Source organism: Siphateles boraxobius, unplaced genomic scaffold (assembly GCF_051911475.1).
Source record: "Siphateles boraxobius isolate OS27281-9 unplaced genomic scaffold, OSU_SipBor_1 1, whole genome shotgun sequence".
Lineage (NCBI taxonomy): Eukaryota > Metazoa > Chordata > Actinopteri > Cypriniformes > Leuciscidae > Siphateles > Siphateles boraxobius.
In genome coordinates, this window is record NW_027508699.1 from 3,522,886 (window position 1) to 3,548,821 (window position 25,936).

The 25,936-nt window shown below is 38.7% G+C and overlaps 1 protein-coding gene across 1 annotated transcript; it reads left to right on the plus strand.

Annotated features, from left to right (window-relative positions):
• Positions 1–487: 487 nt before the first annotated feature.
• Positions 488–17,577, plus strand: LOC143750352 (uncharacterized). The gene is made up of 2 exons (XM_077243390.1): positions 488–869; positions 14,800–17,577. The coding sequence occupies exons 1-2, from the start codon at positions 758–760 to the stop codon at positions 16,032–16,034; spliced, it is 1,347 nt and encodes a 448-aa protein (XP_077099505.1). The 5' UTR covers positions 488–757; the 3' UTR covers positions 16,035–17,577.
• Positions 17,578–25,936: the final 8,359 nt, after the last annotated feature.

Below are 25,936 nucleotides of genomic sequence, written 5' to 3' on the forward strand. Positions count from 1 at the left end.
CTGTTGATGAGATTTAGTTTGCTTCCCTTTGCTTACTAATGTTTCTGTTTTATTATTAATTTATTATTATTTAACATTAGCTTTTTTTAGATTAAATCACATTAATGCAGCAACATTATAATATTTTATTTTCATTCATTTTCTTAAATTAGGCTGTTTGTTTATTTTGCTTGTGTTTACCCTTTTTTTGTATTTGTTTCTCTTGTCTGTATATCTAAACATTTCTGTTGACACTCCTTAATATCCTCCTGAAGATAATTGTATATTTTCATGTTTCTATATATATATAAAAAAAAAAAAATATATATATATATATATATATATATATATATATATATATATATATATATATATATATATATATATATATATAAACATGGCGCTACAAACTTTCGGGCTGGCTTACGTCATCCCTGCGTCATCACCTGCGTCAGTTCTCCTCACTCCAGGCTCCAATCCAGTAGGCAGCGATAAAGCAACAAACACTGAAACTCGAGAAGAAGAAACAGCGTTGCCATCTTGTTCCGCTAGCGTTATCTTCAGTGAGTGTATCGCTCAACAACAGCACACTTTATAGTGGACAGCAGCAGGTATTAAGTAAAAATATACAACGTCTGACTTTGGATATTCTCAGAAGGACGCGTGTATCTAGTGAATAGTAGGAGTTATGCAAATCGGATAAAAATATCTCATATATTACTGTTACTCTGAACAGCCTCGTTTGAACAGGCCTAAATAACTCAAGCTTTATAAAATTATGTCTTCGTCACTTACAATTGTAAAGATGGACTTTATAAAAGAGGAGAGTGAAGAAATGACGATTCCAGAGCCATGGCAAGTGAAAATTGAGCAAACAGATGAACAAAGAGGTTTGATTCTTCATTATTTACTGCGTTCAGTAACCAAGCTTCACTGCTCGTTTTGGTGTTTGTGAAATAACAGTTATTGTTAGTTGGCATAAATTAACATGTAACTTAAGAGGGAAGATGCATGGCATACATGACTAGTTTTGTATGCTAGTAATGTGCCTGGTCTGACGGCAATAATACAAGACTGATATGAAAGATCGATAAAGTATCATGTGACTCATCAATTTCTGAAGGCACACGATTGGATTTGGCGGAAACAAATCATCTAATTTAAAATAATAATAATAATAATTGACCGTTCACGGGAGTAGCAGTTCGCGGCGACGCGCCTAGGAAAATCCCCACGCGCACCATTTTGATAAAATAAGATTACCATGCTGGAAAAAAATAACAATAGAAACCTTTATAGAATTTGTAATTGTTTTAATGGTTATAATGGGAATTGCTTTGGTTTTGATATAAACTGCAATTGTCCCTGTGGGTTTCTACTGGTTATATTTTGCCTTCTGTTGGTGGCATGTTAAAAAAAAAAATCCTAATTGAATATTGCCCAAAACACACAACAACAGGACAAGGGTTGCCAGGTCTGTGTAACAAAACTAGCCCAAAGGAGTAACCCTAGAGTGTGTCGCCCCGCCCACATCCAATTTTATTGGTTTATAATACAGCAATCTTACTGGCGCATTGTGAGCATGCACATTCCTTTATGTGAGTTTTGAATGATCTACTACGCTGTTTGGCCGTACTACAGAAATATGTAAGCAATAAGGTACGAGGGGCTGTGCTGTATCGTGAATAAGTCACGGCTCAAGGGTGTTGTTAGGCACGACGCAAAGCGGTTTAGGCAGTTTATTTTTCATAAACATTCATTAAGGTAAAGCATTCCTTCTGCTGGAAAAAATTACAAATATATTTCACATAGCCCTATATTTATTATACACTAACATATTTATTTACATGCAATAGCATGAATGAAATATTTTTATAGGCTAGTTAGGAGGGTTGGGCCATCCTTAAAATATTCTTGTTTGCCGTAACCCGACCGACCCTGTCAATTTAGGACCGACCCTTTTTTTTTAGTCCAACCGACTTGCCGGTTGTAAACTTGCGTTCAGACCGACCAATTTTTTTTTTTACTCTTCAAACAACTAATACAAATTCAATAAAATAATGTTAATTATATTTTAGTAAGTATTGTGAAAGTTGCTTATGCCTACATAGAAACGTAGGCTACATTCTTTCTTTTAAATAAAAACCTGTGGCGTCATCGTCACCTATGATTATGTTTACACACACCATTGGTTCACGCATGTCACACTATGGCTTGTATGTTCGCTTCGTTTCATTCACTGTTCGCGCTTGGTATGATGCAGCTAATAAATGGTTGCGGTCACCGTTCAAAGTCATACAGGTTTGGGCACCATAATACATCTAAAAAATGCATTAAAACATCTCGACACCGCTTAAACTTGGCACAAAGTTTTGGAAAAACTGCCCAGATCTTTTCCTCTCCCTTCTCCCCTGTCTAACGGTGACCATGTCGACCGACCTGAAGGAAACCACACAAATGTTGGTGGAGGAAACTCAAACTATTGAGGACGTTCTGCAATTTGACCCTAACATCAAAGTGGTTTCTTTTAAATTGAAATTTTCAATTTATTAGCCACCACCACCGGCCTTTTTTTAACCAAAAATGTGTTTTAGGTGGACAGATCAATACAGTACACAGAACATGTAGGATGTTGGAAAATATCATTGTCTTTTCTGTTAACCAAATGCTTTTTAATATTCGCCATTACTTCAATGCAAGTGAACAAGAGCGCCGTTATTTGTTGTGTAGTGACGTGTGTGTTCAAGTAAGCCAGAAATGTGCAGATTCTGCGCAAGACGCTGTATTTAATATATCATGAGGACAAACGAGTTGCGTATTTGTGCTAAATCCGCGCAGATTTGGCTTACACGAACTTCCCCAGCAAAGTGAGTAAACATAGAAACACCCCAAATTGGCTCGTGATTTGACAGCGTTACCCTCCATAGTTCATCTTTACCCTTATTTGGCGGGTTGGAGGGTGTTAATCACAATCCCTGAATGTTGCACTCCTGTTTGTCATCGTGCACGAAACTTCACGCGAATAAATCATCAGAAATATTGCTGACTTGTGCGCGTCTTTACGTTCGTCCTAATGCATGATAGTTGTCCGTGGATTTGCCTATATTTGGCGAAAATGGAAACGTCTTTAGACATGGAAAATCGATTTTATTTTTTTTTTAAAAATTTCTTCACGGTTTGAAGACCCAGTCAGTGACGTAACAATATGCAAAATTGTTTAAATTCATACCTACGTAATCACCATGACCAAAATTATTATTATTTTTTTTACATAGACTCATGGGAAAAAAAAAATAGACCTACCTACCGACCCTTTTTTTTTTTTCTTTTCTTTTTTTTTTTTTTTTTGCTGTTACTGCAAACCAAAATATTTTTAAGCATGGCCTTAGGAGTAGAAAATTGATTCTTGATAGCATTCTTTAAGCGCAAGACGCAAGAGAACACTTCTGCATGCGTGCTGTTTTCTGAGCTGCGCACATACAAAGTTAGCCTGGCTCCGTCCTCCTACGTACTTCCGCTCAATTTTCATTTTCCTTCAGTACTACGTCTGGGATTGTGCTGTAGTCTTTGGTTTTCTCCGGTCAATTTTTTACCGGGCCAATCAGCGAACAGAGGGAGTGGCTGAGAACGATGACATTGATGTTGTGCGATATTTTGAGTTGTAGTTCAGTAATTGCAGCGGAGAAAGATGCGAGCGAAGCCATTCGGTCTGTTGGGGCAACACAGCCGGTGCCCGAATATCAAGAAGTTAAAGCCGGAGCAAGAACAATCTTTGCTTAGTTTTGTTGGTGGACATGATGTTGTGGCCCTCCTCCCCACGGGGTTCAGAGAAAGTTTGATTTTCCAGCTTGCTCCGTTAGTGGTGAATGAGTTGGCTAAGGCGAACGCTAGGCATACGTCACGACCAAACGTTAGCGATTGGTTATGGCAGATCCAGAGTGTCTCTGGGCAGATCCAATAGTTTTAGACTTCAATAGAGTACCCACCTACAAGGAAGTTAACGCTTGTCAATGGAGCGGTGCCAGACTCTATACAAATGAAATGAAATGTCTGGTGGGACCAGGCTAAGTGCGCAAAGAGCCGCCTCTCATATAGGAGCTAGTGCACGGACAAATGCACATACAATTATATCTCACAAGTAGGGCTGGACGATATGGCCAAATTTTATATCACGATATATTTCTTAATTTCGGTCGATACGATATAATTCCGATATCGATATGAACAATATAAAAGCCTCAGAAAAACTGCCAAGAACGCCCACAACAGATGTCTGTACCTACAATCTTCTGAAAAATGAATTTGCCAAGTCTGTGAAACCTGCTGGAGTCTTTCGGTACTGCACCAACAAACTACATGAACCAATGAAATAACCCATCATAACAATCATATTCTCTTCTCAATACCTGCTACAAGACTATGGAAGCATTTGGGTAGCAATATTCAATTTGAAATGTAATATGCAAAATGACAATGCAATTCTGTTTTTAAATTTGCATTTGCCATTACATTTGTGCAACGTTTGGTTCAAAATTCAATTATATAATTCAGATTTGCCATTTCATACACTAGTTTTAATATGTAAATTGAATACATATTTTAACGCTTTATAAGTTGCAAAATTAAAATGTATTACAGATATGATTATATATGTTTAACATTTTCAAGCAAAAACTATAGCAAAATGATCATTTAAATGTTATTTTTCATTATTTCATTTACACTCACAGTTAAGACACTTGGGATTGCATTTTCATTAAATGTCCCGCAATGAATGTTGCAAAATTCAATGTGCAAATTGAAAATACATTCCGAGCCGATCACATCCCGCCCCCTCCCGCCCTGTCAATCACTGTGTGAAGTTTCGGTTTCGTAGATATTAAAATCATATGTATTGGTCATTCTGAGGTCACTCAGCATCCCCACATACTCCAAATTAACGCAAAAAAGTCTTGTTTGTTGGTGCCGGTTAAAGTGTTGTTTGTGCTGCTTCTATCGGGTAGAACAGATTTGATGCTGCTAGTCGGCACAACTCTCCGGCACATTTTGCAGCGCGCTGAAACCTGAAGTTTTGAGATCTCAGCCGAAACGCCACTGAATTTATACCACTGAATTAGTCTTTCCTCTCTTATCAACCATTTCGTCTGCTTTCTCCTCACTTGTGGAAGCTCCACAATTTGTATTGCGGTCAGGGGTAGTGGTCGACCGATATGGGCTTTTTGATGGCCGATGCCGATATCTTAGAGAGCAGGGTGGCCGATGGCCAATATAAAGCCGATATTTATACATGTATATTAGGGGTGTCACGATTCTCCAAATCCTCGATTCGATTACATTTTCGATTCTAAGGTCAGGGTTCGATTCGATTCTCGATTTTTACTCATTTTTTTTTTTTTTTTTTTTTTTAAGCACAGGTTGCTGTTGCTCCTAAAAAGCTGAAATCAGTTCATCGCGATCTCACACATCTTTGTTATTATCAATGAAGCTGACTGCACAATGAATCTTTCATAATATATAGCCTACACTTTGTTTGTTATAATTAGAGGATTTGCCAGCTTGCAGAATTCAGCACTGAACAAAAAGTCCGTTTTGAGCGGTGAGGAGTCTAGCTAAATCGCTCAACGCTGCAAACATGTTTTAAATAGAAACTCTGGCCTGTAAATAGTTTCTATTTTGTTTTAGTTTTCTTGTTGCTTTTCTGCAACAGATAAATAAAAATTTATTAGCTTTTATATGTTTAATTCATAGATATTTCTAGTTTGCGGGAGTCCCGCGAATCGTTTTATTCTCCCGCACACACAGAGTGAGTGCATTAGCGCCCGCGCTCGCACTCGGCCATCAAATATAGTCCCGCGCCGCACTCTATTGCGTTGGGAGTGCACGTTTGTAGATCAAGAGCCCGGCCCAAGGGTAGAGGATAGTGACGGGAAATATCGTCCCGGGTCGGGCCAAGTTCGGGCTCGGGGCATCGGGCGTAGAATCTAAGTTAGACGACACAGCCTTTCAACACGTGTGTTTTTTTTTCCGCGCCGTGATGAGTCGTTCATGAATCATGAACGATCCGTTCATTTCCTCTGTCATGCGACAAATGAATAAAAGACTCGGAAGGTCGAGTAATTATTACTGTTCCCTGTAAATTATTTTTGACTGCATTATAATGATTTCTTAATTCAGAATATGATCAAGATTGCGTAGGTGGATGTGTTCGGGGAATTTGCCTGTTAAAAGTATAACATTTTAAGCCCCTGAAATGACTAGAAAAAGATTAGTTAATTTTGATGTACGAGATTGAACAATAGAGTCAGTAAAACTTTCCATCACGGGCGCGACATGGGGGCGTGGCAGCATCGACGATTCCATTTTTTATTTCGATTTTTGAGATTGTGAATTAATTTCGATCGATTTCGTGACACCCTTAATATATATATATATATACACACACATAATATATATATATATACACACTTTATATTTATATAAATCAATATTTAATAAATTAGATAAATTTAAAAATAAATATGCTTAGGCCCTATACTTTAGATGGCAACTTCTTGAATCTGCAGTCCTATTACAGTATTTTTCACAAAATAAAGTAATTGTTTAAAAATATATGAATATGTGAATAAAAAGGAAGTAAACACTGTAACAGGGCTTTCAGTAATCTGGTAATTTAATGCGCACTGATAATCATATTTGTTTTACTTTGACTTTTGACAAGGTAACGCTAATTTTACATACAGCACACAGTTAAAAAGAAATGAATATGACACAGTGGGCAACTGGATATAGCACAGCATATTTTAAAATGAAGGATTTAAAGTTTTTCGATCGCGTCTCCTGTGAAGCTGATCTTCTGTTCACATTTACTCACTTCGCACGGACCGACCGTCACTCGCAGGAACACGTTTATGCAGGCTACAAATGCACACTTCACAAGATATCACAGCTGGATTTGATTCAATCTGCAAGGTTTGTGAAATTAAATGTTTATTAGATATTCAGAGATTTGTTTAAATTATGTAGATACGCATTTGCTGAATGTTGACGGTAAATGAGAAAGTATATTAGCCGGATTGTTTGCCTTTTCGGTTACCAATAATATAAAAGCAAACGCATTACTTTTTACGCATACCATTTATTTTCTTTGATTACCAGTTCTGTAGCCACCGGTTCTGTCTAACAAACTATTAGATATGACTGACAGAGAGACAGAGAATGTGAGTGAGCGCTGTGTGATATGGCGCTGCTGTTCTCTTCTCAGTGTTCTCAGCGCCGCCCGTCAAAATAAAAGTCTGCAGCGCCGTCAAAATAAAAGTCCCGCTTCCAACACATCGGCCAATCAGAAAAACTTATCGGGCGATGCCGATATTTAAAAAAAGCCAAATATCAGCCGATATATGGGCCGTGGCGATATATTGGTCGACCACTAGTCAGGGGCGCTCATTCTGTAGCTGAAACTTGCAGCGTTGGAGATCAGCCTACTAGTAGTAATGTGTCGTTCATGAACGATTCGTTCATTTTGCTGAACGAGACTCAAAGATCCGAGTCAGTAAAATGATCCGAACTTCCCACTACTACCTACACTGTTAACAATTTTCTTGTATTTTTACAGTACAGTACTGGCAGCACGGTTGCCAGCAAGTTACTGTATTTTGATTTACAGTAATTGTACTGTAATTCAATTTGCAGTACACATAAACGTAACTGTAAACTACAAAACAGTACTATACTGTATTTTTACTGTATTTTGTAATTTTTGTCTACTTCTGCTGTAATTAATTATATGGTATTGTACTGTAATATCTATATTGATACATTATTGCAAAATATTATAATTTTCAAATTACTAATAATCATACTATAAATAATATGTAGTTATTACAGTATATAAATCTATAGGTAATAATAGTATAATGCAACTTCAGAATAACTACAAATCAAAAGACAATCCAAACAATGTTCTTCTCAAAAATGTTTTTTATTCATAAATTACACTATTAAAACCATTTAAGAACATTGCATGTCCAGTACACCAGCAGTTTACAGGTATAAACAGCTTTTAAAGGGATAGTTAAAGGATTAGTTCACCTCAAAATGAAAATTTCCTAATAATTTACTCACCCCAATGCCATTCAAGATATTCATGTCTTTCTTTCCTCAGTGGAAGAGAAATTAATTTTTTTGAGGAAAACCTTTCTGGATTTTTCTTTGAATAATGGACTTCAATGACAACCAGCGTTTTAAAGTCCAAATCAATGCAGTTTCAAAGGTCTTTGAAGTGCTTGAAACGGCTGTGCACGATCGCAGCTGAAGAGGGGGGTCTTATCTTGCGAAACGATAGGTTACTTTAAAAAAAAAAATATATATATATATATATATAACTACAATTGTTCGGATTGAGCTGATCTGCAACGCGCCGGGAACTACGTCATCATGTTGAAAGGTCAGGCTCAATGTTTTTCAAAGAAAAATCCAGAAATGTTTTCCTCAAAAAACTTAATTTCTCTTCCACTGAGGAAAGATAGACATGGATATCTTGGATGGGATTGGGGTGAGTAAATTATTAGGAAATTTTCATTTTGAGGTGAACTAATCCTTTAAAGAAGATATTTTAAAGAAAATAGGTAATCAAACAGTTGAAAGTAGATATTGACTTCCATAGTAGGAAAAAAAAAATACTATGGAAGTCAACGACTACCATCAACTGTTTGATTACCAACATTCTTGAAAATATCTTCTTTTGTGTTCAGCAGAAGAAAGAAACTCATACAGGTCTGGAACAACATGAGGGTGAGTAAGTGATGACAAATTTCATTTTTGGGTGAACTTCAGGATTGGTTTAGACAAATAAATTAGTCTTGCCATGGTGTCGATACATATGTGACTTAAAAGTTTGAAAATTCTTAAAAGTGCAAGGGTTGGCTGGGACTTTGAGGTGGTACTGAAACCTGACGAAAATTGGACTGATGACCAAAACTGAAAAAGACATGACACACAAAAAACACATATGATAAAGCCTGTTAGCCACAGCACCAAAGATGAGCAGACAGACAGTGGAAGAGAAGAATTGTAAAAGAAGATTCTGTAGAAATAACAAAACCAGCCAATTTAATAAAAAAATTTACCTTTAGATTTTAAAACTTTAAGTTTAAACCATTGTATTAACATGGCTAATACTTACAGAAACTCCTTCCCAGGCTGCAAATAAAATTGCCCCACACTGTAGAGCTGTCAGAAATCAAAATAAATATTAGTCAGTTAACTGTTATGTGTTGCTTGTTGAGGACATGTATCTCATAAATCTGCTTACAATACATCTAAGTTAGGTTAATAAAAAATAAGCTTCACTTGACCTTTCTATATTCTAACTTGCTTTTTTTGGCATGCATTTTACTTGTCTTTGTTGCCTAATAGATAATTAACTCTGATAAAGTTTTTTAATAACTGTGTCTCCCGCCTAAATAGAAATGAAGTAAAAGGTTAAACTGGTACCAATAGCCAATCTCTCTAAGCCCAAATCGCTCATTTTGCGTTGCAAAGGAAAGTGCAGTATTTTTAAGCCTTATTTTCACGCGTTTTTGTGTCTAAACGACTTATTCAATTTGGTCCAGTATTGATCATGTTCATAAAATCATCAAATTCGTCATCCGATAACAGTTAGATATTTTTGTTATTATAAGATCCTTCAAACCTTGTTTGTATGTCCTCCGTATAGGCTATGTCAAATGCAGCAATGTTATCTTGCAGACCATCGTAAAACACATTTAATTAAAACTCGACAGAAACTAAATGAAACTCACAAAAGACCCCCTCGATTTGTCTTTCCACCGGTACAACAATCATCAAGTCTGTTTTGGTCGAAATAAACCGTAAGGTAATGTTAATTCAGTAATTCAGTTAGATTTGAAAATGTCAGCACAAGCAGCGGGGTAAAACAGCAGATTGTGTTTTTGCAACAAACCGTCGCTGGCTAAACTTCCACTGTCATTTCACATTAAAAGCCATGTACACTATAGCGTAAAATCCTAAAACCTTATTATAAAAGTAAAAATTAACTTACCAAATTTCCAGATATCCGCAGAGTAAGATCTCCATCCAGTGAGTGAACTGAACGCAGTTGTGCTCTGACGTCAGTCAGGCGGCGCGCTCGCTTTCTGTTTACAGCAACCCTGTATTATTGCCTGGCATATTACAGCCAGGTTACAGCTAGGTTACAGCAACACTAAAATGTACTGTAAAATGTTCCCGCTCAAACAAAGTTGCCCAGAATGCAATGCAAATTACGGTATTTTACTGTAATATAGAAATGCAGTATTGTACTGTAGGTTTTTACAGTACTGTGCTGCTAAATCTACAGCGACAGTTAACAGTGTACTAGTGCTGAGCACTGGCTGCGTCCGCGTGTCTGTGGTGAACGTCATCACGAAGTAGCCAATCGTGTTCTGCTCTTTCTGACGGCTGCGCGTCTAACGTCAGTCAGTGACAAATGCTGTATATCGAAATATCGAAAATGTGTTTAAAAATCATATCATCGTTATCGGAAGAAAAAAATATCGCGATATATATTGATATTGAATTATTGTCCAGCCCTACTCACAAGTATCCTTCTAGTTAATTTATAGCATAAAATAAACATGAATAAACATCAGAAGATTTGGTGATTCAACCACGGAAGGACGTGAGTACACACCTTTTTTCAAGTTCAAGTATCCCCGTAAACGGCCGGTTGTCTTAGGCCTATTGAATCAGTGCATTGACAGCCTATACTCGCTGCCAACATTCAATGTTGATCAAAGAACAAAAGAAAAAGAAAATCACTCACTGAATTTTTGTAACTTTAATTAGCTTAATATTTTATTTACCTGTTGTTCGGCGCTGACTGCTCCAACGGCAACATGAGTTTGTGTATGCGACTTTCAAAAGCGTTTCCTGTCAAACATCATTTATCCTTATTTTCGTAATTTTGTTAAACATTTTTTCTGGAACACTTTTTTTTTTCTTTTTCTCGTAGGCTATATATTCATTTTTATACAATTTATTTTGTTCTGCAGACGAAAAAATTAAACTATTCTGTTAAGAATAGCAGAGATATCTCCAGTTTTAAAAGTAATATTATCAAGTAGCCTAGGCCTATTTTATTTTGCAGTCTAATAAATGTTAATCAGTAAAAAGATCTAAAATGGGTTCTGTTCTGTTGTATTCAACAGTTCTCCTCACGAAACGAAAATAGTTTCAAACACAGATGCGATACGAACAGTGTGGAAATTATTAGCAACACTAACATAACAGCAAAGCTAATGTTTTATGTTAATTTAAGCTCAAACTAACCAAAGTAAAACCTTTAACGTTTTAATCATTAAATTAAAAATGAAATTAACTGAATTGCTTTATTAGATAAAGTGCAGCCAAACTCAACATAACTTGTTAATGGTGTTTTTTGGGGGCGGGGCTTGGGTAGATGATATAATCGGATATTGCAATATTTAAGGCGGTTATCGTTAAAATATGTTTTACATATCGCCCAGCCCTAATATATTCACAACAGTTATTCTAAATTGTCATAATATTTCACAATATTACTGTTGTAATTTGTATTTTTAATCAAATAAATGCAGCCTCAGTGAGCAGAAGAGACTTCTTTTTAGGGCTGTCGCGGTGAAGGAATTTCCCTTGCGGTAAGTTTGAATGGCTCAATAGCGCGATATGCGGTTTTACCGCCATTTATTTATTTATATTTATTTGCTATATAAATACGTGTTATGATGTGGTCAGCATACACAAAAACAATGTAACCGAAACTAAACAGCGTCTCCGCGCATTGAAAGACTGTCACTCAGCGCGCAGTTGTTATGCCAACGGACTGTCTTTGAGTGAGTCATTAAACCGTTCATTCAACGAAAACATTCAAAAAAGCTGATTCCTTAAATGATAGATGTAATGAAACAAGGTGTTAATTATTTTTTTAACTTTGAGCTCCACTTTTCAAGGCTCAGCTGGCCAGCAATGCTTCACTTTTGGGCAAAGCTGAAGCAATGCTTCACTTAATAGAGACCAATGGCATTGATTCAATGCGGGACTCGCTGCTTTCCCCCCACGGCTTCCTCGCGCTGTGTAAAGCTGACCAGCGCTGACGCCATTCATGGTAAATACCCTTACACGTTAAAAGGATAATAGCCTACGACAAATATTTCGCTTTCCTTGGAAACGGCAACCTTTTCACGAATATACATGACTTGACTTCAAAGACAGACGCAGGTAATCGCACGTGCTCGGTCGAACCCATTCACTGTCTGTTTAGGCTTAAGTCCAAATCCACGAATCCTCTGTACAAATCACCATGATAAACAGTCTTGTTATCATTATTAACTTATTTAACATTCAATACACATGGTACGAACTACGAAGGGTTGCCTTATGAAAAAAGAAAACGCGGTTCGCGGTTGCTGCGGTTACTTGCGTTTCTCTGCGGTTGGCCTGTTATTAGCGCGGTACTGCAATTTTGCAGTTACCGCGACAGCCCTACTTCTTTTAAAAATATAAAAAATCTTACTGATCCCAAACTTTGAGCAGCATTGAATGCGAATCCCATACCTAAAATACATAGGCCTACTTTTCAGTCACTGTTTCAATTTCATCTTGAAAATCACAAGTAGTAATCATAAACAGTCTGTTTTCACAAGGAGCTCAAATGCCCTTTCTCACAAAATTAATAATTTAGTACAATTTTATAATTGTAGAATGTATAATATTTCAATAAGTCAAACCTTCAAACTGCGGGGGGAAAAATCAGCACATGCTGCAGTTTACAAGCATTCTAATTCTGCGGGAAAGCCACAAACTTGGCAACAGCGCTACTGAACCCATTAGGTGATGGTTTTAATGCTTGTAATGGTTTTTAATTGGAAACCATTAAAACTTCTGTAATGGTTTCTGTTGTTGTACGACGTACTGTATCTGAGGTAAACTGTCCTTTAAACTCTGTCAAGTCACCGTTATTTATATAGCGCTTTATACAAGACAGAATAAACAGGAGAATAAAGATCAATGATGATTACTTAATAAAAGACATAGTAAAATTATGTTGTAAGGCAGCTTTAAAAAGACTAGTGTTCTTTTTTATCCCAAGTCAGTTTAGAGTTGATTCAGTTCAACAATGTGCATGGCATAACATTGATGACCTTTTGTGAAAATTGAAAGTGCCCCAATTATGCTATTTTAAAGGTTCCTGATTTTTTTTGAGATCTCCTACAACAGGTTTACATGCATCAAAGGTCTAAAAACACTTTCGTTTTCTCATAATGTTCATTGCACATCACCACATTTTTCATTGATTCTCAAACGACTCGTCCGATGCTTCAGTCTCTCTAAATCACTCCTTTCCATGAGTTTCTCTGCTCTGATTGGCCAGATGACCCAGTCTGTTGTCATTGGTCTACTGCTTACAGCGCAGAAACGAAACGGCCATTACCATAAACTTCAGCTCCGGAGGCGTCCTAAAGCTCAGCAATTGTACACACTGTAAAGACAGTACCGATAACGTCGATTTTACCATATCAATGTGAGTGCGAGTCCGATGATGAAACATTGGAAGAACTAGTGTTTCAGCCCGAACCTCTATCGCATGAACGACTCGAGCAGGACGTTTCTCAGTGATACACTACTCAGTTTGACGTATATTGTGGGATGTTTCGACTGTAATTCCTGACCATCAGCATTAACAAGAGTATGTCCATCAACGAACCGATGTGTATATTTCTTAATTATTGCAGTGCACATGTGGGAACTGTATTAACTGTATCAATAACAGTGCTGAGCTCTAATGTGAATGACTGATGTAACATTAAAATTCCTAAAACAAACCTTGCTCCATCCTTTATCTTTATTCAAAGTAGTAAGAACATCAAGACTATCTGCATTAATAGTAGGGATGGGTACCTACTATTAGTAGAATCTGTATTTTTTTGGGCCATTACGTAATTAGGTCAATACCGGACAACCGATAAGCTAAGCTTCAGGACAAATATACTGTTATCAATACTTGCGTTTTATCTCTGTATACTTCTGTGTTAATAGTGAATCAGAACCTGCTTGTCATTTTCAGTCCCTGAATAATGTTATCACATGGCCGACATTTGCTCAACATACGTGTGATATCCATGTGCACACTTGTTATAAAATAAAATTGTGTGCATTTCAATACGACTTTAAAGCATTCAAGCGCTAGACGACTCGCACGCTTTTTTCTGTGCTGCACGCTTGTAACAGTACAGATCCGTGCAGCTCTTAAAGTGACAGCAGCCTAATATTCCTGCTGCCGTCTCCATAACACTAATCTAACAAAAGACAAATTGAAAATTCACTCGTTCTTGACTGAGTAACTTTATTTGTATAATATTATTTATAGAGTGCAGTATTATTTATAAAGTGCAGTGTTATTTTACATTTGATTACATTTTCTGAACCTGAATACCTGAAAATCTAAAAAACAGGATTTCAGTCGTGTGTGTTCTGTTGAATTTATTTGTTGTGATTGCTTTATTTTTTATTTGTCCTTTTTTAATTACTGAGTGTTTTAATAATGCTTGAAATTTCTATTAGCTAGGCTAGTTGTTTTTGCTATGGGATTTTTAAACCATTGGTAAAAGTTCCTAAAGTCTTTTTAAAAGTAAAGTAGGGGCAGGTGGATATCACTCTTGCACCACAGATTCTGTCGATTGAGCTTATCTTGTACTGAGCATGGAATATTCCTTAATATTATTTCCATTATCTTGTCAATCATCAGTTTGTGATTTTAACTTTTTCTTATTATGTTCACATTAGAGCCGACAGAAGTGAAAGAGGAAAGTGAAGAACAGGATGTGGAGGAGAAACATCAGCATGAGGAACCTCAGATTGTCCTTACTGGACAGCAGGTTTTAAGTTGCTCAGAGTCTGGGAGAAGGTTTGGCCACAAAAGAGCTCATAGAAGTGGATTTTTCTTCTCCTGTCTTGAATGTAAAAGAAATTTTGAGTCTAAAGAGCACTTGATGGATCACTTCAGAACTCACTCTGGGGAAAATTGCTCAGAGACCACAACAAACGTGTTTCCAGTGCGAACTGGAGCTCAGAAAACGGTCAATATGCCTTTCACCTGCCAACAGTGTCAGAAAAGTTTTTTGTGTAAGGAACACCTGATGGAGCATTACAGACTTCACACTGTAGATAAACCTTTCCCATGTGATCAGTGTGGGAAGAGTTTCATTCATAAGCAAAGCCTTAAGAATCACTTAAGAGTTCACACTGGCTTGAGGCCGTATGTATGCCAGCTGTGCGGGAAGAGTTACATACATAAAGATAATCTTACCGATCACATGAGGATTCACACTGGAGAGAAGCCTTTTGCATGTGATCAGTGTGGAAAGAGTTTCACACACAAAGGAAGCCTTCTGCATCACATGAAAATTCACACCGGACTGAAGCCTTTCACTTGCCGTCAGTGTGGAAGGCATTTCACACATAAAGGAAACCTGAAGATTCATATCAGACTTCACACGGGAGAGAGACCTTTCACATGCCCTCAATGCGGGAAGAGTTTCATCTATCATGGAAACCTAGTAGGTCACATGAAAAAGCATTCAGGAGAGAAACTATACCACTGTTCTCAGTGTGGAAAAAGTTTCATTGAGGCTCGACATCTCCAGAAGCACGAGAAAACTCATGAAACCGTAAGGCCCTTTGTTTGTTCTGAGTGCGGCAGAGGTTTTCTCTGGCTCCACAACTTTAAAGAGCACCAGAAAATCCATACCGGCGAGAAACCTCACGTGTGCTTCGACTGCGGGAAAGCCTTTACGAGAATCATATACTTGAAAAGGCACCAAAGAATTCACACTGGCGAGAAACCTTACAAGTGCGCACAATGTGGAATGTGTTTCACGGTTTCTGATTCCCTGAAAGCCCATGAGCGAGTGCATACTGGAGAGAAGCCGTACAAGTGCCCGTCATGCGAGAAGTGTTTCGGCCGGTTAAGTACTCTGCTGACTCATAAGAAAAAGCATTGTCCAAATTTGCCGAAGTAAAGGTTGGGATTTGTTTGCAGGGATGTTTTTTTTTTTTTTTTTTTTGGTTTATTTTGGGGACTTACAGTTCTATATCTGCATTAATATGCTTAACAATTACATACTTTATCATATTTGTCTGTAAGGTGATGCATGGAAAGAATGGTGTTAGAAGCTTTAATAGTTGGTTTCCGAAAAACTGGGAACTTTCTCTCTAACCTGAGACTTTCCTCTGTGGAACATGGAGATGTTTAGCAGATTATCCAGAGTGTTCTTTGTTATAATGGGAACCGGGGCTGTCAAGCTCCAAACTGGAGCCAAAAAATGCACCATGAAGGTAGTCCAGTGTTAGTTCTTATTTGCTGTAAATTTTCTTCTCTGCTGTAGCTCTCAAAACTCTCAAGTAATCGCTGTCCTTTGGAGTATGGCATGTCACACCAGGTTTGGCATCAGAGATGTCAAAAATGTCATTGGTTCTCGCATGTCTCGTAAATAATGGCACAGCTGGTGTGTTTTTAAAAACAATGGATTAACTATTTCTTCAATCCTTGTGCTGTGCTGAAAATCATTTAGCTAATTTGGTGTTCCTGAATCCCGGTCAAAAATGACTTTGGGATTGCTTGCAAATTTGGTCATTAAAAGTAGGGCTGGGACGGTTACCGCAATACCGCGGTCACGTGACGTCTACCGCGGGTCTGAGCTCGTCACCGTCATCACCGAAAAAAAAAAAACATTGACCTGCACATGTGTGCATGTTGTGTCTAATGACTTGGATTATGTCTAATGACAGTGTGTCTTACATGGATTCAAGGTTTTCTAAAGAAAACTTATCAAAGGATGGAGCAAATCCGACCTTTCGCGAGTTGTGGAGCGCAATGACCCATGACGCATAATAACATTACATTCGTATTAGAGATGCGCGGATGGGCTATTATTTCATCCGCGACCGCATCACAAAACTCTTCATCCGTCCGCCATCCATCCGCACCAACGGTTTTTGACCAATTTTCAAAGCCGCACCGCCCGCCATCCACTGATTGTTTTAAGGTCTATGGGCGAAGCAAGGCGCTGCTGCCGCGAGGCTAGAAAGCTCTCGGCTGTTCTAGAAAGGAGACTGATCCAATGCAGCAAAATATTTAAAGATATTTAAAGGCTGAAGCCCCTGGTGTAGCCTATGTTATATCCCCAGAATATCAGCAGTGAACTCCGGCTCCGATCGGCGCACGGGGACAAAAATAAATAAATAGCCTAAATAAAACGCACATCGGCAAACCTGACCTTACTAGACTACTGTACAATTTTATAATTTCGTTTTGAATTTTGTTTAAAAGTAGACATTTCAACCTTTCTATTTATTTCTCATGTCTGTGAGGCAAGTAGCCTATACACTGAGTTTCGGTTCGTTTATGAGACGAGCTCCGGTTCACGTGCAACGCAAGAGATTGCACTGGCGCCTCCACGTCCTGATTACATGTCTGCTATATTTGCTTCTTATTTATTAATTCCAGGCAATTGGTTGATGAAACAGTGATTCAAATTAAGATAAAATTTATACAAAAAGAAATTCAATTTAAAGAAAGGCTTTCTAAAACAAAACTTAAGTGGTCAAAATCATGTCTGACCCATGATCATCTTACTCATGCTGTTCACTTTTCATATAATCAACAGATTCAATTGAAAAATAACAGTATATTATGTAGGCTAAACATAAATATGGAATACAATTTTTGTAATTAAAGGGTTAGTTCACCCAAAAATGAAAATTAAGTCATTAATTACTCACCCCCATGCTGTACCAACCCCGTAAGACCTTCGTTCATCTTCGAAACACAAATGAAGATATTTTTGATTAAATCTGAGAGGGGGATCACTGCTACATAGGCTGCCAGAGGGAATGAAACTTGACGGCCCAGAAAGTCATTAAAGAACATGTTTAAATAATCCATGTGCCTACAGTGGCTCAACTATAAGTTTATCAAGCGACGAGAATACTTTTTTTCCGAAAAAAAAACATAAATAACGACTTTATTCGACTACTCCTTTTCTTCCTTGTGGGCCTGAGACGAGAGTTCAAGAGATTTCCACGACGCATGCGCGAGAACTGAACAAGAAGTATTAGAAGAAGAACGTCCTCTTCTCAGTTCTCGCGCATGCGTCGTGGAAATCTCTTGAACTCTCGTCTCAGGCCCACAAGGAAGAAAAGGAGTAGTCGAATAAAGTCGTTATTTATGGGGTTTTTTTCGGGAAAAAGTATTCTCGTCGCTTGATAAACTTATAGTTGAGCCACTGTGGGCACATGGAATATTTAAACATGTTCTTTAATGACTTTCTGGGCCGTCAAGTTTCATTCCCTCTGGCAGCCTATGTAGCAGTGATCCACCTCTCAGATTTAATCAAAAATATCTTCATTTGTGTTTCGAAGATGAACGAAGGTCTTATGGGGTTGGTACAGCATGGGGGTGAGTAATTAATGACTTAATTTTCATTTTTGGGTGAACTAACCCTTTAAGACATGTTGGAAAAGGTGTTTATCTTTCTTTTCCAATGTAAACATCATAATGTATTCTCATGAAAATTATGTATTGTCAATTTACCGCTATACCGTGGGAATTCCTTGCTTTTCAACAGCGGTTAGAAAAAATCCATACAGTCCCAGCTCTAATTAAAAGTATTTATTTTTTTATTTTTTTGTATCTGATTGATTCACAACTTTGGATGGAAACATAGCTAGTGATCTGCGCTCATCCAGTTTTAGTTTTAGTTTTTTTTTTTATATATACTCTTGAGTGAACCTTTTCAATCAAAAATTGAGGTCAGATATTTGAGGACTATGATCAGTGGCTGCGTTTACACTGGCACGACAAATCTGGTCTTTTACGCACATCTGACATGTGCCCGATAGAATACAATATTAGCGATAACATCGACATGTTATTTATAAGCATTTTTTTGTAGGTAGGTCATTTTTAACCAGGAACACCAAGTGTAGCAAGGTGGGGGAGAAACTAAATCTCTGGTTCAAAATGAACAACATATTACTAATAAAATAAGGTTGTTTTGGGCATAGTATTCACACTGTTGGATAACAAAAATCAGTTAAGCCCAGTTGTGTGTGAGTTTATGGTTGGATAGGGTGCATTAATTACATTATTTCGGTGTATTATAACCAAGGCCACAAATATGTAGTGTGCAAACTGTACATAATGAAGTTAATAGAAATAAAAAGGAGCAACCTCATCTTGTGTGTGTTTGTAATATTTATGAAACAAAGAGTGGGTGTGAAATAATTGTGTATACTCTTTTTGATTATAAATCATAGGTTTTTGGTACATTTTTGCAAACTTGGAACAATTCAAAATATATATAACTGATTTTTAGAAATATGATTTAATATAAGGTGTTTTAGGCAAGATAAAAAAACGACTTGAAATTGTTTATTACACCAAAAGTAACTAAGGAAAAAATAAATGCATGTACATATAATGTGCAATAATTTGAGGAAGGGGAGAAGGAAAAATGAGAGAAGAAAAAAAGAAGATATTTAATATTCAAATTTTGTAGATAAAATTACCTTTCTATTTATTACACAGGGCAAATCGCTGATGTGAATTATGTCGGTTCGAGTCCCAGCTCCGACAAGCTGAAATCACCCAATAGTCTACAAAGAATGCTGATTGTGAATGAAAATAAGTCACTTGTCACTGAGATTAATTTATTTGTGACCAGATACTAATACTTCACTGGAAACTGCGTAAAATATATGCATTATTTTACATTTCATATGCCTTAACACACGCGGACATGTAAGGGATACATTTTTATATTTATTTAGTACCCATATGGATGTGAGTGCTTAAAATTAGCTATACAAATTAGATATTATTTATAATTATTATAATGTTTTGACCCAGGCACACAGAATGATTTTCAGTTCTTTTAATTTGTGATAATATTTTGTAGAACTGAGGACATGGCCCCTGTCTGAGTCTGGGTTCTCCCGAGGTGTTTTTCTCCATTCTGTCACTGATCATGGGAGTTTTGGTTCCTTGACACTTAGTCACCTTTTTAGTAGGGAGGTTAAGCCCAAAAAATAGGCCTTTGACTTCAAGTCATGATGCAAAGGTTGCCTTTGGTATGGAAGTACCTTAGGGTCATATAAATAAATTTATCTTAAGACACAAGTGAGTTCACACTTTGTATCAGAAATAAACATGTTTTTTCAAAAATGGCCGTCGATACGCCGAAAATACTCTAGAGCCCATATCTTTGCTTCTGTTATCGCTATAATGACAAATTTGGTGTCAAAGTGTAGATTTTTGGGGTCAAGGAATCCAATAAAATTGATTTCAAGTTTAAAAAAATAATAATTTTCCCCATACCATGACAACTGGGGGTAAATATGCACATTTCACATAAAAATTGTGTCATCTTAGTGACTTTACTTTTTGTATTTAATTTTGTATTTAAGCAGTGCAGCTACTTCTGTACATTACATTTTTCCTAAGTAGCATGAGATTTCGACCAGTCAGGAGTAGCCTATAGCAAATCAGTTCCTGCAACAACACATCCCATCTACGCCAGGAGCTGTGACAGCTGTTGAAGGTCAGAGGTGACAGGTTAACACTTTGAGGTTCGTATGACTTTCTCATTAAATAGAAAAATGTTTTTAATGTTAGATAACTAATAACTAGCTAGCTAGTTGACTATGGAAAAAAACCTTAGAGGGAAAACTTCTTTTCTCGAGAATACTGAAGCCAAAAATTATCCTTATAATTTGTATTAATTTAAAACGCACTTGCTCGCGCGCCTATTGGCCTTTCTGCGGCAACTGCTGCAACCTATCGAGGGACTGCTCGTGACGTAAGCATCAATGAGGGCGCCGGAGCGCGGGAACTTCCAGGTTATAGAACCTTATAAATGTAGACGGAGAGGCCCAGCCTGCCGCCATACAGATATCGTGAAGGGAAATCCCACTGGACCAGGAAACGAAGAGGCATGCCTCTAGTGGAATGAGCTCTGACGCCCAGCGGGCTCTAAGATGTATAAGCCAGTGAGATAGCGTCCACTATCCACCTGGAAAGGCTATGTTTCGGGGCAGCTAGACCTTTAGATCGGCCACCAAACGAAACAAGGAGCTGTCCTGACTGTCTGAAAGCAGCCGAACGTTCCACGTAAATTCTCAGGGCCCTATCTGGGCAAAGGAGATTCACGTCAGACTCGCTGTCAGATCCGAAGAGGGCTGAAAGGGAGATGACTTGCGCTCTGAAAGGAGTGGCAAGTACTTTGGGGACATAACCATGTCTTGGTTTGAGGATGACCTTGGAGTCATTAGGCCCAAACTCAAGGCACGGCGCGCTAACAGAAAGTGCGTGTAAGTCACCCACCCGCTTGACTGAGGCGATAGCCACCAGAAAGGCGGTTTTCAATGAGAGATACTTAAGGTCCCCAAACTGTAGAGGTTCGAAAGGGGGACCCTTCATGGCCTCCAGGACCAAGGAAAGGTCCCATATGGGAACCGAGGGGGGACGAGGAGGGTTCATCCTTCTAGCTCCCCTGAGGAAGCGGACTACAAGGTCGTTCCTACCCAGTGACTGGCCATGCGAATGTTTGACAAATGCATCAATAGCCGCCACATATACCTTGAGCGTGGATGGGGATCTACCCTTATCCAAGAGCTCTTGTAGGTAGGAGAGAACCTCCGACACCCCACAATCTTGTGGATCCAGGTTGCAAGCTGAGCACCAACCTGAGAAGACTGACCACTTGGAAGCATAAAGCCGTCTAGTAGAGGCCGCTATAGCTTGCGTAATCGTGTTTAACACTTCGTCGGGGAGACTGACGGGTACCCGTTGATGGCCCACGCATGCAGAGTCCAAAGCTCGGGTCGTGGGTGCCAAATCGTACCCCCGGCCTGTGAGACGAGATCTCTCCTCAACGGGACAGGCCACAGAGCCAAGCTCTGAAGCTGCATCAGCTCCGGAAACCAAACTTGGTTCGGCCAGAACGGAGCTACTAGAAGCACAGAGGAACCGTTCTCCCTGATACGCTTGATTACCTGTGGTAACAGCGGGATCGGAGGGAAAGCATAGAGAGGGTGGCTGAGACAGTGATGGGCCAGTGCGTCCTTGTTCTTTGTGGAGCATATTGGACACTGAGCGCTGTCTTGAGACGCAAAGAGGTCGACTTCCGCTGTGCCAAAGGTGTCCCACAACAGCTCAACTGTATGAGGGTGGAGGGACCATTCCCCTGGGGGAACGTTGTCCCTGGACAGCCTGTCTGGACCCACATTCAGATGGCCTGGCACATGCGCCGCTCTTAGCGAGAGTAGGTTGCGCTGAACCCATACAAGGAGGCGTTCTGCCAGTGCATGAAGGTTTTGTGATCTCAGACCGCCCTGGCGATTTATATAGGAAACCACCAACATGTTGTCCGTGCGGACAAGGACATGGTGGCCCTTTAGAAGGGGAAGAAAGAAACGCAAGGCGTTCTCGACCGCCTTCATCTCTAGACAGTTAATGTGCATGCTCTTTTCTTGGCTTGACCACAGGCCAAAAGTCGGTCTGCCCTCATAGAGGGTGCCCCAGCCCGAATTGGAGGCGTCTGTCGAAACCAATTTCAGTTTAGAGATTACCCCTAGGTTTACACCTGTCTGATACCAGTGAACCGCCTTCCAGGGCTCCAGAGCTGTGACACAGTTCTGAGTTACCTTGAGACGTAAACGACCGGATGCCCATGCTCGACGCGGGACCCGCGTCTTCAGCCAGTGCTGTAAAGGGCGCATGCAAAGCAGACCTAAACGAAGAAATTATTAAGTTGTGAATGGACTGTGTGTTTGGCATGCGTTTTTTAATAAAAAAATGCATACTTCACCTCCAATTGTCATGGTAAGGACAACATTATTGTTTTTTAGTCTTGGAACCTATTTTATTGGACTCCTTGACCACAAAAATGTACACGTTGATACCAAATTTGTCATTATAGCTATTACAGGAGCAAAGATATGGGCCTCTCAAGTATGGTCGGCGGCCATTTTTAAAAAATGTGCTTATATAAGATACAAAATGTGATCTCACTTGTGTCTTAAGATAAATTTATTTCTATGGCCCTAAGGTACTTCCATACCAAAGGGGACCTTTGCACCATGACTTGAAGTCAAAAGTCACTTAACCTCCCTACTATTTTCGCCATTAGCTTTTGGCTTGCTTAGTTGGGGACACTTAATTTTATATTTAACAATATTATTACAACATTATTTTCCTGTTATCTCTGTAAAGCTACTTTGAAACAATCTGTAATGGAAAAAGCGCTATATAAATAAAGGTGACTTGACTTTTAATATTAGTGTTTTTACCGTGTTTTTAATTAAATAAATGCAGCCTTGGTGAGCAGTAGAGACTTTTTAAATGAGGCAGACTGGGATGAGAGATGAGCAGGCTGAATTGTAGGTGGTGTTGGAAACCTTCTTCTTAAGTGTAGAAAAACTCAGAAGCGAAAACCAGGAGACTTGGGGGTATCTTTTAAGCAGGATTCTTTATTTGCTGTAGTCTGCTTCGTGCAAAATCTTACCCAAGTCAAGTCTAAACTCAATAGCTAAACACAGTGTTTTATACCTTTCAAGGCGGAGGGATTTTTACATAGAGATAGAGATCAGCATGACAGTGTAACTCAGAGCCTCTGAAAACAAAGTAGGTCAATAAAAGCCTATTCTCGGAGATTCCTCCGACCTGCATTATCAAAGATAATCAAAGCCCAGCTGTTCTTGAGTCATCATCTATACCTCCAAAAGGAAAAAACAGTGTGCAACTATTTCAGAAAATGTTACAGTATTGGAAGCTCAATTAAACATTTAAATAAAATTTGTAATCCTTCAGAGGGTTCCAGTCAGCTTCATCTTCAAGCTGTTACGTGTTAGTATTTCTTTTGTTACCTCCCCGTTTATTGGTTGCTGCGTTTTATTCCCTTTGCTGTTGCTTTCTTGTTTTCCCGCTCGCTCTCTTAAGTCTGTAGGTGCTGCTATTTTTCGGAGATAACCAAGCATCGGCTCGTTCAGGTTATAAGCAGAGCCTGTCTAACGGAGAGCCTTGGCACTTCCTATTAGCCACATTGTATCATCTTGGTTGCAGTTCCATTAGAATTCCACTGGAGGTGATCGCGGGCGAGTGCAGAATGAATGGGAGTCTATGGAGCTAGACGGCAAAATGTATCCCTTTCTCCTGCTTGAATCAACGTAGATTTTATTGTTGAATCCGCAAGTTCAATATAGATTATAGTCCAAAAGTCGAAAGAACGAGTTCTTATGTCATTTAGATTTCTTACAGGTTAGGTTGTTGGCCGGAACACGATAGCATTCTGCTATTACGTGACGTCATCACTTTTTTGAACGGATTTTTAAGTCAAGTCAAGTCACCTTTATTTATATAGCGCTTTTACAATACAGATTGTTTCAAAGCAGCTTTACAGAGATAACAGGAAAGTAAAGTTGTAATAGTATTGTTAAATTCAAAATTAAATGTTAAATGTCCCCAACTAAGCAAGCCAAAAGCCAATGGCGAATGAAGGTGAAAAAAAAGGTGACAGTGGCAAGGAACCAAAACTCCATCAGGTGACAGAATGGAGAAAAAAACCTTGGGAGAACCCAGGCTCAGTCGGGGGGCCAATCCTCCTTTGGCCAACAAACGAACAGTGTATGATTATGATTTAGGCGGCATAATAGGTCAGAAGTCAGATTGGATCAGAACTTTCACAATATTTACCCAATTCATCTGGTTAGGGGTCGGAGTCATCACGCCGGTATGGAGATGAGTTTGTTGAGGTGTCCATGAGGCCTTCACAGTGTTGATGAGGCTGGCACTTCAGGGATGCGTTGTCGTCGTGTCCATGTGATGGTCCTTCCTCAGATCTAGATATGGCCTGGATCCGACGGTTTGCGGTAAACCTCGGGATAAACAGAGAGACTAATATTAGCGTAGACGCTATCCTTCTTATGATGTACAAAGTACATCAGGATTTATGGGAAGTGTTCCTGGTTCCGGCTGATCTAAACTATGCAGCCTAACATTGAATTATAGCAATCTATAATGTGTTATGTGTATGCTAAGCCAAAGAGATGTGTTTTTAGTCTAGATTTGAACTGACAGACTGTGTCTGCTTCCCAGACAATGTTAGGAAGATTGTTCCAAAGTTTTGGTGCCAAGTAGGAAAAGGATCCACCGCCAGCAGTTGATTTTGATATTCTAGGTTTTATCAACTGACCAGAATTTTGAGATCGCAATAGACGTGAAGGACTATAATGGGTTAAGAGCTCGCTCAAGTACTGCGGAGCTAAACCATTTAGTGCTTTGTAAGTAATCAGCAATATTTTAAAATGTATACGATGTTTAATAGGGAGCCAGAGGGGAGCTGTCTGTGTTGACAGAACCGGGCTAATATGGTCATACTTCCTGGTTCTGGTAAGAACTATAGCGGCTGCGTTTTGGACCAGCTGTAGTTTGTTTATTAAGCATACAGGGCAACCTCCCATTAGAGCATTACAATAATCTAGCCTTGAGGTCATGAACGCATGAAATAATTGTTCCGCATTTGTCAATGAGAGCATATGACGTAATTTAGATATATTTTTAAGATGGAAAAATGCGCTTTTACAGATACTAGACACGTGACTTTCAAATGAGAGATTGGTATCAAAGAGCACACCCAGGTTCCTAACTGACGACGAAGACTTGATAAGACGTATCTTTTAGAACAGATAAGTTAACTTAAAAATGCAATTTTCAGATGAGTGTATTATCTTAGCCCCCACTTTTGAGTGCAACTTTCAAATTACTTGACAAAAAATTACATCCTGAGAAAAGTGGATTTCTGAGGGTGAAACCCCATAGACTCCCATTCATTCTGCACTCGCCTACGAGCGCCCCCGCATGGAC